This window comes from Salvia hispanica, chromosome 6, assembly GCF_023119035.1.
Source record: "Salvia hispanica cultivar TCC Black 2014 chromosome 6, UniMelb_Shisp_WGS_1.0, whole genome shotgun sequence".
Taxonomy (NCBI): domain Eukaryota; kingdom Viridiplantae; phylum Streptophyta; class Magnoliopsida; order Lamiales; family Lamiaceae; genus Salvia; species Salvia hispanica.
In genome coordinates, this window is record NC_062970.1 from 32,020,349 (window position 1) to 32,035,350 (window position 15,002).

The following is a 15,002-nucleotide window of genomic DNA, read 5'->3' on the forward strand; positions in this document are numbered from 1 at the left end:
CTGCTTTTGAGGAACAGGACATGCCACCATGCCAAGATTGCATACGAGGAAAGGCAAAGAAACTACCATACACCACTGGTAAACACAATTCTACTTCCCCTCTTGATTATATCCAGAGTGATTTGTGGGGACCTGCTTCAGTGAACTCTATAGGGGGAGGTAGATACTACATGTCTTTGATAGATGATTATTCAAGGAAAATTTGGATTTATATCTTAAAAGAAAAGTTTGAGGCCTTTGAGAAATTTAAAGAATGGTGCATTGAGGTTGAGTTAGAGAAGGGATGTAAGGTGAAGTGCCTCAGGACAGATAATGGCCTTGAATTTTTGTCTAAAGAATTTGACACCTTTTGTAAGCAGAGGGGAATAAAGAGGCACATGACAGTCCCCTTGAATCCCCAACAAAATGGGATAGCAGAGAGAGCTAACAGAACCATAGTTGAGAGAGTTAGATGCATGCTTTTCTCTTCTGGTTTGGGAAAGAAATTATGGGGGAAGGCTGCTTCTACTGCAGTGCACCTGATGAATAAGTGTCCATCCTCCTCCATTAATGGTGATACACCAGATTTTAGGTGGTATGGGAAGCATTCAAGTTACTCTGAATTAAAGATCTTTGGCTGTAAAGCCTTTGCTCATGTGAAGCAGGGGAAATTGGATCCCAGAGCATTGATGTGTGTAATGCTGGGATATCAAAAAAGGGTCAAGGGTTATAGTCTATGGTTTATAGAGCCTGGTAATCATAAGATTCTGATTAGTAGAGATGCGATATTCCTAGAAAATGATATGCCTTATCTCCACAAAGAAAGTACTTCTGATGGTGTCAGGATTGTTGCTAATGAGAGTAATGATTTTGAGGTGGAGTCTGGTGTTGATGCAAATGGAACTCAGGGTTAGAGTACACTTGAGGGAGATGTTGAGAGTGAAGAGATGGGCACTGATGTGGATGTTGGGTCAGATACTGGCACTCATCAAGGTGATACTACTGAGGACTTGACAAATTATCAACTTGCTAGAGATCGGGTCAGAAGAACATCAACAAGGCTTCCTGGCAGATTTTCTGACTCTGAGATGATATTCTATGCTCTAACTGTTGCAGAGCAGCTGTAGCTTGAAGAGCCAATGACATACAAGGAAGTTATGGCAAGTAAGGATAAGGAAAAGTGGCTAAAGGCTATGAATGAGGAAATTGATTCATTAATGGCTAATAGAACATGGAGTCTGGTGGATAAAGTGGAAGGCAGAAAGCTAGTGACTTGCAAATGGATCTTCAAAAGGAAAATTGAGGCAGATGGCTCTATCAGATACAAAGCCAGATTGGTTGCAAGAGGTTTCAGCCAAGAATATGGTATTTATTACAACGAGGTGTTCTCACATGTTGTAAAGCATAGCTCTATTAGGATGTTGATGGCAGTTGTAGCAAACAAAAATTGGGAACTCGAGCAGCTAGATGTCAGTGGCTTACTTATTGCTATATGTAGATGATATGCTTGTGGCTGGATCTAGTATGAAGGAAGTGCAGCAAGTAAAGGATGATCTAAGGTCAGGTTTTGACATGAAAGACCTTGGAGCTGCAAGGAAAATTCTTGGGATGAATATAGTCAGAGATAGAAAGGCGGGAAGAATCTGGTTGGGTCAGTCTGATTATATACTCAGAATGTTAAAGAGGTTTAAAGTTGACAACCTTAAAGAGACAGCTACACCATTGGCACAACATTTTAAATTGTCTATGGATCAAAAGCCAAAGAATGAGAAGGAAAGGAAGGAAATGGAGCTCATCTCATATGTCAATATCATAGGCAGTGTGATGTATGCCATGATTTGCACAAGGCCAGACATTGCCCATGTTGTGAGTTTGACTAGCAGATTCATGGCTGATCATGGCAAGGAGCACTGGGCAGCTCTTAAGTGGCTGCTGAAATACATAAAGGGAGTTGCAAGTCTGGGAATATTGTATGGAGGTGGTAGCAGCTCGAGTGGAGAGGCTCTGATGGGGTTCTCTGATTCAGACTTTGCTGGAAATGTGGATAACAGGAGATCTCAATCAGGATATGTGTTCACATGTTTGGAGCTGCAATAAGTTGGAAATCAAGTCTCCAAAATGTGGTTGCACTATCAACTACAGAGGCAGAATACCTTGCCTTGACAGCAGCTGTTAAAGAAAGTTTCTGGGTGAAGGGGCTGGCTGCTGAACTTGGGGTTGTGCAGAAGTCTATAGCTATTGGTTGTGACAATAGCAGTGCTATATGTCTTGCAAAACATCAGGTCTTTCACGAGCGCAACAAGCATATAGATGTTCGTCTACACTTCATCAGAGAAAGGATAGAAGAGGGTGAGGTGGAGGTGTTCAAAGTGGATACTGCTGTGAACCCCGCTGATATGCTGACCAAAGCTTTGCTAAGGGAGAAGGTGGAGCTGTGCAGGAGGTTGATTTTCTTGCGAGAGAGAGTTGAAGCTGCTTGAGCAAGGTGGAGATTTGTTGATATATGCTCAATTCAGCTCAACCATTATACCCCAACACTTAGTTTTGGTGGGAAAGATTTAAATGAGGGTTTAAATCTCGACCCTTGATCTTTAGTTGATAGATTGTATTACACCCGTTAGATCAACTTAATTAGTTTATTTAGTTTTCTTTGTTTTTTAGCTGGATTAAAATAGAGAAAGAGGGGCACCGAGAATTGTAATTCTTCTCATTCAAATTTCTTAGCTCAATAAAATCGCTCTCAAAATTCTTCCCCAAATTCTTTTGTGTTCGTGTGAATTCGATTCAACTTTTAACAGATGGAGGTAGTAATTAACTTTTAGTCAATATAGTAGGTCTAAAATTAATATTTTGAATATATATATATATATATATATATATATATATATATATTTAATTCTTTCACTTGTGTTATCCGTTTACAAAATGCTCCATCGACTTAGGATGCCATTTAAAACGATGTACTATTACTATTTTTATTAAGATCAATATTTTTCTTCTCTTATTTTAATGGAAAAAATATTGCTTTGAATAAACCAAAAGACAACATTTATATAGGGACAAGATAATATCATAAAAAAAATTAAAATTTCCTGGTTTAATATTCCATCTGTCCGCGAATAAGAGTCTCGTTTTTCTATTTCGTTCATCCACAAATAGAAGATCCGATTCAATTTTACTATAAAAGTTATATAGATCTCACATTTCACGAACTCATTCCACCCAATTTTCATTTAAAAACTAATATATATATATATATATATATATATATATATAAAAGAGACTCATATTACACTAACTTTTTTTCATCAACTTTTTTTAACATTTTTTAAAATCCGTTCCAAAAAATATGAGACTCCAACTTATATGATTATTACTAAGGGCATCCGCAATGGTGCGGACGATGGGTTAACCATCGTCCGCGCCCGATACGTCGTCCGCGGACGATGCGCGGAGGATACCCCATCGTCCGTCGCATTGTCCGCCACTGTGGACGACGCGGACGATGCGACGCGTTTCTGTTTTTTTTTTAATTTTATTAAATTTTCAAAACCTATATATTCCTCTCATTTTCACTTCATTTTTCACTCACTTCACTCTCAAATTCACACTACATTTTCTATATTTCAAACAAAATGGATTCCGGAGATTATCCGAACAGTCCGATGTTCGATAGTGCACGATGGCCGGGTACAGAACCCGACGAATACCGGCCATTCGATACCAATGCCGAGTACGATCCGGACTTCAGCACCGACTCGTACGGCCTTTCCGACATGGAGCCTTCTCCCCACCGCCCCTCCGCCGCCGCCGCTGCGTCTGGGTCCGCCACCAAGAAGAAGCGGACCAAGGCACGAGCCCAGAAGTTGCATTCAATGGAGGTGTGTGAAGAGTTCGCCCCGGGAAGGTCGAACTACTCCGACACTGAATCGATCGTCTTGACGAGATGTTGGATTGATGTTTCGGAGGATCCGGTGTACGCCAACAACCAGAAGGTGACTTCGTATTGGGAGCGCATCGCCGATAAATAAAACGAGGCCAAGCCGGCGTACGCCTACAAGCGCCACAGGGAGCAGCTCCGCAAGCACTGAGATCAAATAAAAAAGCAAGTAAATTTGTTCGCAGGGGAGTACGAGAAGAGCGAGAGGGAGCAGGGCAGTGGCGAGAGTCTCGCGGATGTGCGGGACAAAGCGATGCAGTCGTACATTTCATTGTACGGCGATTTCAAGCACTACCAGTGCCGGGCGCTCTTGAGGGACAAGCAGAAGTTCGTTGGTGGTGTGATTCCCCCATCGACGGCGGCGAGGAGGAGGGCGTCGAAGCGCACCTTCGCTGATTATACAAGCAGCGATAGCGGCGCGTCTCCAATGGACCTCAACAATCCGGTGTTCGAGGATGAGAGTTCCGGCACTCCGGTATCCCGGCGTCCCTCTGGCCTCAAGGCTGCCAAAGCCAAGGGCAAGGCGACCACATCCGCCGCGGCGCCACTTGACCAAGCCCCATCGCCGACCCCGAGTTCGACGCCGTCCGCGACTTCGATTGCGGCCCATGCCTACTCGGATTTGGCAGCCTCCTCCGCCTACAGGACGTTGTTGGACGCGCACACCGCCCTCATGCAGGCGACCAACCCGGCTTAAATTGAGGGTATCCAGCGTATGACCGATGGCCTCAGCCGCAAGTTGGGACTACTCTAGACTAGCCTACTTTTTTTGTATTTAGTGCTTTTTTTTATTTCTTATTTTTTAACTTTTTTTTTAATTAAGTAAATTTAGAATTTCCCTTTAATTTTGTTGTTTTTATTTGTTTATTTTTATTTACATTTGCAAACATAAAAATATAAATACAAAATAGAAATAAAATGCTTAGGGCGTCGCTTAGGGCGGGCTATAGTCCGCCCCACTGCAAGTGAAAGGGGCGGAGGATAAAATGCTGATGTGGCAGTACATAGGGCGGGGCTTAGGGCGTCGCATAGGACGCCCCGTTGTGGATGTCCTAAACTTTGTGAAATAAGTAGGAAATGTACTATTTATGAAAATATCATTTTTATCGAGTATTATTACATATACTATTTTTAAAAAATTTAGGCCTGCCTTAGATAAATTTTTAGTTCCGTCGCGCTGCCAAGCATAATACTAATTAACTCTATCCTCTCTACTCACTGTAGTTTATTCTTTATAAAAAACAATAGTAAAAATTATGTGTAGACTCCAAGAAGATAAAGGTTTTGTTTAGTACTTCCTCCGTTCTATAGTAATAGAGTTAGGGCATCCACAGCAGTTTACAAAACCGTCTCTATCTCGTCTCGAAGAGACGAGACGGATAAGAGACGCCGCTGTGGGATGCATCCCGTCCCCATCCCGTCTCTATCTCGTCCCACGTCTCTTAGTGAAGGGGCTCCCGGCGAGACGAGACGCCACGCGGTTGGGCGACGTGGCGAGCTCCGGTTCGTGCGTGACGCCCACTCGTCGTCCCGCAAGTGGGCGTCGTTTATATCCGTTAAATTGATTTTTTTTATTTTTTTTTAAATCAGAAAAAAATAAAAAAAAATAAAAAATATATATAAAAAAAATTTCAAAAATTATACTAGCCGTTTTTTACAAATTTTTAATTTTCTTTAACTTTTTTTAAGCCCCAAATCACTTCTATAAATACCAAATCATTCCCACAAATTATCCACCATAAAAAACTCTCTATTCTCACTCAAACACACTACATTCTTCATCTCAAAACATTTTTCTTCTCCCAAATTTAATCAATTCATGGATCCATTTGAGCTAATGCGTCAACTAATGGAACAATCGCTAGAAGAAGATCGACGTAGGGAGGAGGAGGAAGCCGCGGCGCGTCAAAAGCGAACCCGGAAATACATCCATCGTGACAGGGAGCAAGCCGCCGCAAGGTTGGTACGCGATTACTTCTCTAACAACCCGAGATGGGATGATACCTACTTCCGTCGCCGTTTCCGTATGTCACGCCCGCTATTTTTGCATATCGCAAATACATTGGCGGCCCGGGAAGAGTACTTCCAAGAAGGTTTCGACGCTACTGGCCGTCCCAGTCACACGACGCTCCAGAAATGTACTGCAGCAATCCGTCAGCTTGCTACTGGACAAACGGCGGATTTGTTCGACGAATACCTACACGTCGGAGAAACCACTGGGAGACTTTGTTTGATGAACTTCTGCAAAGGCGTCCGGGCAGCCTTCACCGACGAATTTCTGAAGAAGCTAAACACCGCGGATTGTCAGTTTCTGCTTCAACTTCACGAACAAGCACACGGGTTTCCCGGGATGCTCGGGAGCGTCGATTGCATGCATTGGCGGAAGAATTGCCCAACGGCGTTGAGAGGGTCATACACGAGCCGCCACAAAGGCACCCACCCCACCGTTATACTCGAGGCCGTCGCCGACTACCGGCTATGGATTTGGCATGCGTATTTCGGGATCCACGGCTCGAACAACGACATCAACGTGCTCAACCACTCCGACCTCTTCACCAAAGTTCTGAATGGTAAAGCGCCGGCCATCAACTTCGTCGCTAACAACCGCCAGTATAAAATGGGGTACTATCTTGCCGACGGCATCTATCCGAAGTGGCCAACCTTCGTGAAGACGTTCAACAGGCCTGCGAACGAAAAACAGTCTCTTTTTGCGCAGAAGCAAGAGTCTGCTCGCAAGGATGTGGAGAGAGCGTTCGGGGTTCTCCAAGCTCGATGGAACATTATCAAAGCCCCGACTCGTACTTGGTTTATAGATAATATGGTCGACATCATGTATACGTGCATAATCTTGCACAACATGATTGTTGCCGACGAAGGACCTCAGGCGGGAAATTGGTTCGACCCTGAGACCGCGGGAAGCTCTACCGCAAGTAGTCCGCCTCGCAGTGGATTGCATCCGTCTTTGGAAGAGCGGATGTGTATTCGGGCTAGGACACGTGATTCTACCGCCCACGGCCAACTCCAGGAGGATCTAATGGAGCACATTTGGGCAAAATTTGGCAATGAGTAGACGCAAATGATCTTCATTAGACAGCTCTTTGCCTCCATTTTTTTTAATGGTGTGTATTTTTATTTTTTTAGGATTTTAATTATGTGTGTTTTTATTTTTTTAGGATTTTAATTATGTATTTTTTTTTATTTTTAGAATTTTAAATTGTAATTTTATTTTATTTAATGAAGTGTGTTTTTTATTAATTGGATTTGTTGAAAATAAAAATGAAAAATGAAATTGAATGAATAGTTAAGAGATGAGATGGTTAAGAGATGGATGGATGTGAGTGCTATCTCTTAGTTAAGAGATGGAGTGAAAAGTACAGTGGGGCCCATGAATAGTGAAGAGATGAGACGGTTAAGAGACGGATAAGAGACACTGCTGTGGATGCCCTTATTTTGTTATTTCGGTACGTTTCATAGTAATAAAGTCATTTCCCTTTTTAGTAAAAGTAACACATTTTTTCACACCTACTTTATTCTCTCTTATTTTTTTCTCTCTTCATCTCTCTATTTTTTTCATTTTCCAATTTATTTCTCTTTTTACTTATAATTCATTTAAAATAATTTTTTTTAATCTTCATGCTGAAAAGAAACGTCTCCGTTACTATAATATGGATAGGATAGTATATATCTCTAGCTCAGTAAATGTGCCATAAAAAATCATTAATTAACTAATAATCCATAAAGTGATGACACGTTCATTTTGTTATCTGGAATCAAAAAATTTTCATTATCTTTCTTCCCACTTTCCGAAGTTGGTTTTGTTTATTTTTTGTTGATGAGTCTCGATTTCAACATTTGCCACTAACACTTGCCACTTTTCTAAGTTGGTTTTGTTTATTTTTTTTTTATGAATCTCGATTTCAACATTTTTTTGTATCCCCAGCCTATTTTCCACATTGTAATACTATTCTTTGAAAACAATAAGAATAATACTCCGTCCACGATTTAAAAAGCCATTTTAACTTGGTACGGATTTTAAAAAATTATTTCACTATATGAAAAAAAGTAAAAGAAGAAAATGAATGGAATGTGAGATATTAGATTGTGAGTGTAAAAAATTGATAGAATATGGAGTTTGCATATTAAAAATGAATAAAATAAATAATTCTATAAATCGTGAACAAACCAAAATGGCAAAAGACTATTTAAATAGTGGACGGAGGAAATACTAGTTTGTCCCATAGCACTTATGTTAAATTGTTACTTTGGAAAAATTACTAGAGCATTCATAGTCGTAATTTGATTAACAAATTAATGGGAAATCTTGGGTACAATATTCTCTCTATCACCATAAAAAAGAAATTTTTGGAAACGATAGTAAGATTTTCATACGAAATTGGTAAAGTTAGTTAGTGGAAAAAATAATTAAATAAGTGTTAGTTACCGTGAAACCTATATCAAAGTTTAATATATGGCGAAAATAGTTCTACGTTGAAATGGATTAATTTTAGTCGGTGGACTAAATTAGCAAAATAAGGCTATTTTTTGGAGACGGAATAAGTTATAAGTATATATCACGAAACATCTATATGTATGTAATTATATTATGATGAAAACAAGAATTGATCTTTTTTTAAAATGTGGACCAAATTTAGACCACAAGATAATATAATCTCACGATCGATATATAATGCAATCTTATTGCAGAACGCAAAACTCTTATTATTAGATAACACGAATGTCATTGTTAGTTAAATATTAAATTATCTTATAAAATTCAGATTTGAAAAATATAGATGTTATTTTTAGATCACTTTAGATTATTCATTTTTGAATAACCTTAAAACAAAATAATAATCACCCCATAGTATCTAAGAATGATTTGCATCAATGTTATGCAATAAAATTAAATTTTGTATACATCTCAGTCATGTAGGTATATAAACATATCAAGCCTTTGATTACAGTATGTATTATTCACACGAACAATTACTTTTACTTAATAAAATAATTTCAAAAGACAACAAATACCATTTTTATAAATAAAAGTAATTCTATTTATTATTTTACAATATTCATTTAGAAGTGATACTTCTTCCGTTCCCCATTAATTGTCCATTTTTACTATTTTTGTTCGTCCCTTATTAATTGTTCACTTTCACTTTTATTATACTCCACTAACTGATAAGTAGCATACAACTCACATTTCTTAAATGATAAGTAGGTCTCACATTCCACTAACTTATTCAACTTACATTTTATTATAATACTAATAAATAAGAGTAAGACTCATATTCCACTATTTTTTTTAACTTGGTTTTCTTTACATTTCTTAAAACCCGTGCCATAACCAAAGTCGACAATTATTGGAGGACGGAGGGAGTACTCCGTCCATCCATCTCACAAGAGTGGTAATCTATTTTTAGTTGTTTCATTATGGTTAAGATATTTTAAAAAAATCAACAAACCTAAATTCGTATACATTAATCTCTTTTCTACTTTATTTAATTTTTTAATTATCTATTTTACTCTTTCTTCTACTTTTTACTCTTATTCTGTTTTATTTTATTCTCACTTGTAAAATCAACATACTCAATCAATCTAGTGCAATCATCCATAAAGATAAGGGAATGCTTAATACCATGATCACCAATAATAGGAGCAGGATCCCAAACATCAGCATGCACTATAGAAAAAATAGTTTTAACACGAGTATCACTTGATCTAAAGATTTGTCTATGGCTTTTTCCCAACACACAAGATTCACAAGTAATACCTTTAAAATGAGAGAACTTTGGAAAAAATAATTTCAAATAACCCGAGGATGGATGCCTCAGTCTGGGTGCCACAACCAAGCTTCCCGATTAGCAGATCCGTGAGAAAGCATCGCAGTGCCACCTTGTTGAGCAATCTCATCCACGTAATAGAGGCCTTAACGCTCAGTGGCGTGCCCAGTTATCCTCCTCGTCTTGATACTGTAATACACAGAAGTTTGGATGCATCGTAACGTACAATTTAATTCTTTCGTCACATGGTGACATGAGCTTATGGGACAATTTGGGCACATAGAGGCAATTTGTGAGCTTTAAGGTTAGGGAAAACTGAATGGTTCCACTGCCACTCACAATTGTCAATTTCCCATCAGCAGTTTGTATGTGGCTTTTCATTGCTCCATCAAATTCAGAAAAATCATTTTTATCATAAGACATAGTATTCGTCGCCCTACACTTAAAAGTCTACCATTTTTTCTTTAGAATCAGTTTTACTTTGGGCAACACACGCAATTGGAATACTATCCAGGGGCGCAACGATTAGGACTCAAAATTGATTTTTCAGCTATTTAAGGGACCATATTTTGAATTTCCTTATTATGGGGACTTAATTGCGTATAATTTAAACTCAGGGGACTAGACTGAATACTATTTATACAATGGGGTAATTCTCTAGCATCACTAAGTATTTGAGGGACCAAATAGCAATTTAAATTGGGGATTGGGGTTTGAAACTGACCCGCCCGATTCTGCTTTATTTTCTTCTCTGGTTTATATCGTTGTGGCTTGCTCAAGTTGGATCGTCGACCTGATCAGCTAGCCTATTTCTACCTGCTACCTGCAAAACTGCAGATGAGTGGATCCGATAAAAGCTCAGCCTGATCAACTTGACTAACTCCGACTCGAGTGGGAAGAAAGGAAGAGCTAAAAGGACGTGTTTTCAAAACCTTAACCCACTAATACTATTAACTAATATAGGGAAGTAAGGATCGATCACACAGAGATGAGACGTTGGACATTTGTTTGCATGACACGATTTGGGGCTTGACTGCTTCCACGCTTTCTAGGGGGTGGGTTAAGTTAAACTACTAGATTTTGAAAGGTAAACCGAACCGAACAACTAAACTGACGAAACTAACTACTTGATCAAGTCAACTGACATTTCCATAAATGGACAAACAGAATAAACGGGGACTGTAAGTCCCCTGCAAAAAGCATTGTAAAGTAAAAACTTTCTAACAATTTCATCTTTTTCAACAAATCAACATGAAAAATAGAGTAAATAACAGATCTAAAAAGCTAAGGAAGATGAAACATCAGAACAACTCATAAAATTAAATCTACTCCTAAGATAAAAGCTACGACTACGTAAAAACAAGAATTAAACCATATTCATGCAAGAAATGATAAAGAAATGCCAGATCTAAACATATTGAGGACTTTTAACCAGAAAACTTCGGATCTAAGCAAACCAAAACGTTCCAAAGCTAAAACACCGAAGATGGAAATGAAAGCATAACTTCGAATTTAACTAAAACAAAACATAAGAAAGTCGATTACATCAAAAGTTAACTGTGAATAAGTAAGGAAAGCAGGAAATTGTTTCATCACTCCTTCTCGAGGTGGAATAGCAGAACAGAAAGTTTAAAATAAAACCAACACCGATTAAAACTGAACTAAGCTAGGACCAAGTGTGTGCGTGCAACGAAATCAGAAAGATGAAGCGCAAGAGAGTTCCGATTTCAGCCTAAGAAGAGGGCTGAATTCCTAAAGATATTCTACCTAAGAAAGCTTGTGAGACCCCAAACCCCCTCCCTACACTACTGGAGGGGACTCTCTTTTCTTCATGTGTTGGGTTTCTTTATATAGAAAAGCATAGGGCTCTCATCCCTAGGGTACCACCTCTCCGATATGTCATTGATGTCCTTCACATTTTGTAGTGGGGTCTCTCGCTCTTTCTTCCAATGCAGAACTCCTGCTGGCTCCGCTTGATTTCTAACTTGATCAACTCAATGCCGCAATATTTTGCCTTCTTTTCTTGATTCGTGCTTCCGCCCAACTGATTTGTTCCTTCTTTTAAAAATGGAGGATTTCACACACCTGGCTCAGAAACAAACGTTAGTTCAAAGATTTAGGTGTAGTTTTACTATGGAACACATGCATGAAACGAGCCTCATCAGGGTTCCTTCCTTCCGTTCTGCAAACGCGACTTCTGCGATTCCGATTGCCTTACCAGTTCTGCCGCCTCCACCCTGCAGCTGACTGTCGTCCCCTTGATACGCTCGGATTTTGCACTATTTTAAGGCTATTAGTTGGTCCGTTTTTTATATCAAAGTCACTCTACGCGTCCATTATTTGCATATTTTGTCTATTTTGGTATTTTTGACGTGTTTTGTGAGAAATGTGCATAATTGAGCCGAAAAAGGGAGCCAAAATGCAAAGTCTGGAAATCTGGAGTCAGACGGCGACCGGAGACCGCCGCGAAGTTGTACTTGCGACCGCCGGCGCCTGGCGGGCAGAGCAGTGCAGCGGTCCACCTCGGAAAATTACACTTGGAAGAGACGTCTAGCCCGGCGATCGCCGGAAGTTGTGCGGCAGTCCGCCGCCGAAGGAACAGAGTCTCTGGACTCCAACGTGGCGACCGCCGGCCAATGTGCGGCGGCCCGCTGGAGAAAGGAGGCGAATACGAGATGCCCTAGATTTGCTCCAAGATTTACCATATTTTGAAGATCTTTTCCTTTTATAACAAGGATTGGCTTTCCCATATAAATAAGACCTCAAGTTTCATCAAAAGAGAGAGCTTCTACTTGCAAAATAATTCACAGAGATCAAAGCTAGAGTACTTCAATTGTGCAAGGAGTTGGAGAAGGATTTCAAGAACATCAAGAACGAAAAGGATTCAATCTACGGATTTTATTTGCTTTAAGTTTATGTTCAAATTGTTTTTCCTTCAATCTATGTGTTTAACTTATTTCATTATGTGTAACTAAACTCATAGGATTCTAGGGATGTGTTAGTAACGACTTTGGTTATACAATTCCAGTTTTCTATTTAATATCTATTTTGTTTTTACTTTGTTTCTTCCCTAAGTAATTCTGATGCTGCATGATTGGTGACACAATCTTGTATGATTTAATACAACTTGCTTCATAACTGTGAAAGAGTTCTAGCGAGTCAAATTCACTTAGTAGACACTACAATTAACTTCCCTTAAAACGGCACTGTTAATTGAGAGTGAGGACTTTTCAAGGGTCTTTGGAGCTTTTTGGAGTTACGTGTTAGGATTGACAACCCTAATCTTGTAATCAACGTTTGTATCGCATGAGCATAAGCTAGGCAACTCGTCCTATCAAAGTAATAACCGTGCTAGGGTGGAATTTGTATAACCATAACCGTGAACGCACATCCCTGGGATTCCATTATCTCTATCGATTGTCTCCGTGTTTTATTCGCATCTAGTTGTTATTTGTTTTCAATTGTTTTCTATTTTCAAAAAGTTTTCCAAAAATTCTCGTTCTTCCAGATAGTAATTGAGTTCTAGTAGAGGATATACACTTTGTGTTTGCCTTCCCCATGTTCGATGTCCGGTACTGACCTTTGGCTATACTATATACACTCTGTATACTTGCAGGTTTATTTAGTGCTAAAAAATAGTGCATCACCCCTACTCTCCCACGGGCGACGACGACTTCCCGGTTGCCTGTCCCTTGCGGGAACATCTCTCCTCCATCCTCTAGTCCGATTGCAAGTTGGACTTTGGCCTTCTGATTCTCGTCCCACCACTCTGGAAATCTGACGAGGTGGAAACATGTTTCTCTTGTATGCTTGTTCTTTTCGCTGTGTGAGCACCACATTTTTTATTTGTCGGGTTTGAATCCGCGGCGTTGTGTGGTATGATTTAATACAACTTGCTTCATAACTGTGAAAGAGTTCTAGCGAGTTAGATTCACTTAGTAGACACTACAATTAACTTCCCTTAAAACGGCACTGTTAATTGAGAGTGAGGACTTTTCAAGGGTCTTAGGAGCTTTTTGGAGTTACGTGTTAGGATTGATAACCCTAATCTTGTAATCAACGTTTGTATCGCATGAGCATAAGCTAGGCAACTCTTCCTATCAAAGTAATAATCGTGCTAGGGTGGAATTTGTATAACCATAACTATGAACGCACATCCCTGGGATTCCATTATCTCTATCGATTGTCTCCGTGTTTTATTCGCATCTAGTTGTTATTTGTTTTCAATTGTTTTCTATTTTCAAAAAGTTTTCCAAAAATTCTCGTTCTTCCAGATAGTAATTGAGTTCTAGTAGAGGATATACACTTTGTGTTTGCCTTCCCCATGTTCGATATCCGGTACTGACCTTTGGCTATACTATATACACTATGTATACTTGCAGGTTTATTTAGTGCTAAAAAATAGTGCATCACCCCTACTCTCCCACGGGCGACGACGACTTCCCGGTTGCCTGTCCCTTGCGGGAACATCTCTCCTCCATCCTCTAGTCCGATTGCAAGTCGGGCTTTGGCCTTCTGATTCTCGTCCCACCACTCTGGAAATCTGACGAGGTGGAAACATGTTTCTCTTGTATGCTTGTTCTTTTCGCTGTGTGAGCACCACATTTTTTATTTGTCGGGTTTGAATCCGCGGCGTTGTGTGGTGGTTCTTGGTGGCGGTGGCTGGTATGTTGAGCGTTGCTGTGGTTGGTTTGGTTGGTTTCTGACTGCAAAACCAAGCCATACTCGGCCCGATGATGATTCGTCGATGGTTGTGCCGGTCTGGGAATCAGAGTCTGCTACTGGCATAATCTTGAGCCGAGTAGCTTCTCGTTTCACTAGACTGTATGCGGCCTTGGCTGAGGGCAACGGGACTTCCTTGAGGATGTCCCTTCGGATTCTGTCATACCTCAAATTCAGTCGGTGAGGAATTCGAACAGCGGTCTTGTTGCTACATATGTCCGAAATTGGCTAATCCCCTTGTCGCAGCAATCCACGGGTTGATGTTGGAATTAGTCTTTATAAATGTGAATTTAAATAATTTTTAACAAATAATTAGCGCTATAAAATATAAATAATTAGTTATCTAATATTTTTTAACTGTAAATACTTAGAGTTACTATAACATGTGACAAAAAATAATTACTTTGTAATTATAATACTATAATCTTCAATATTGATAAACTTATTCTTTTAATCACTTTTTATTCACAATAATCTTTAAAAAATAATAAATTTTTTAGCTCACTTTAATATAACACCCAACACATTAAAATTTGATAATACTATATTATATATTAATACTACTAATTAAGTGAGTA

General features: G+C 39.4%; 1 protein-coding gene across 1 annotated transcript; it reads left to right on the forward strand.

The window, feature by feature from the left end:
• Nucleotides 1-5,768: 5,768 nt before the first annotated feature.
• Nucleotides 5,769-14,608, forward strand: LOC125195150. Its single transcript, XM_048093342.1, has 2 exons — nucleotides 5,769-6,541; nucleotides 14,422-14,608. The coding sequence occupies exons 1-2, from the start codon at nucleotides 5,769-5,771 to the stop codon at nucleotides 14,606-14,608; spliced, it is 960 nt and encodes a 319-aa protein (XP_047949299.1).
• The last annotated feature ends 394 nt before the right edge of the window (nucleotides 14,609-15,002 follow it).

Excerpts from the sequence above, each read along its gene's own strand:
- LOC125195150 (XM_048093342.1), top strand. The coding sequence starts at position 5,769 with ATGGAACAATCGCTAGAAGAAGATCGACGTAGGGAGGAGGAGGAAGCC. Across the intron at positions 6,542-14,421 it reads AACCGCCAGTATAAAATGGG|CCATACTCGGCCCGATGATG; the intron begins GTACTATCTTGC and ends TGCAAAACCAAG.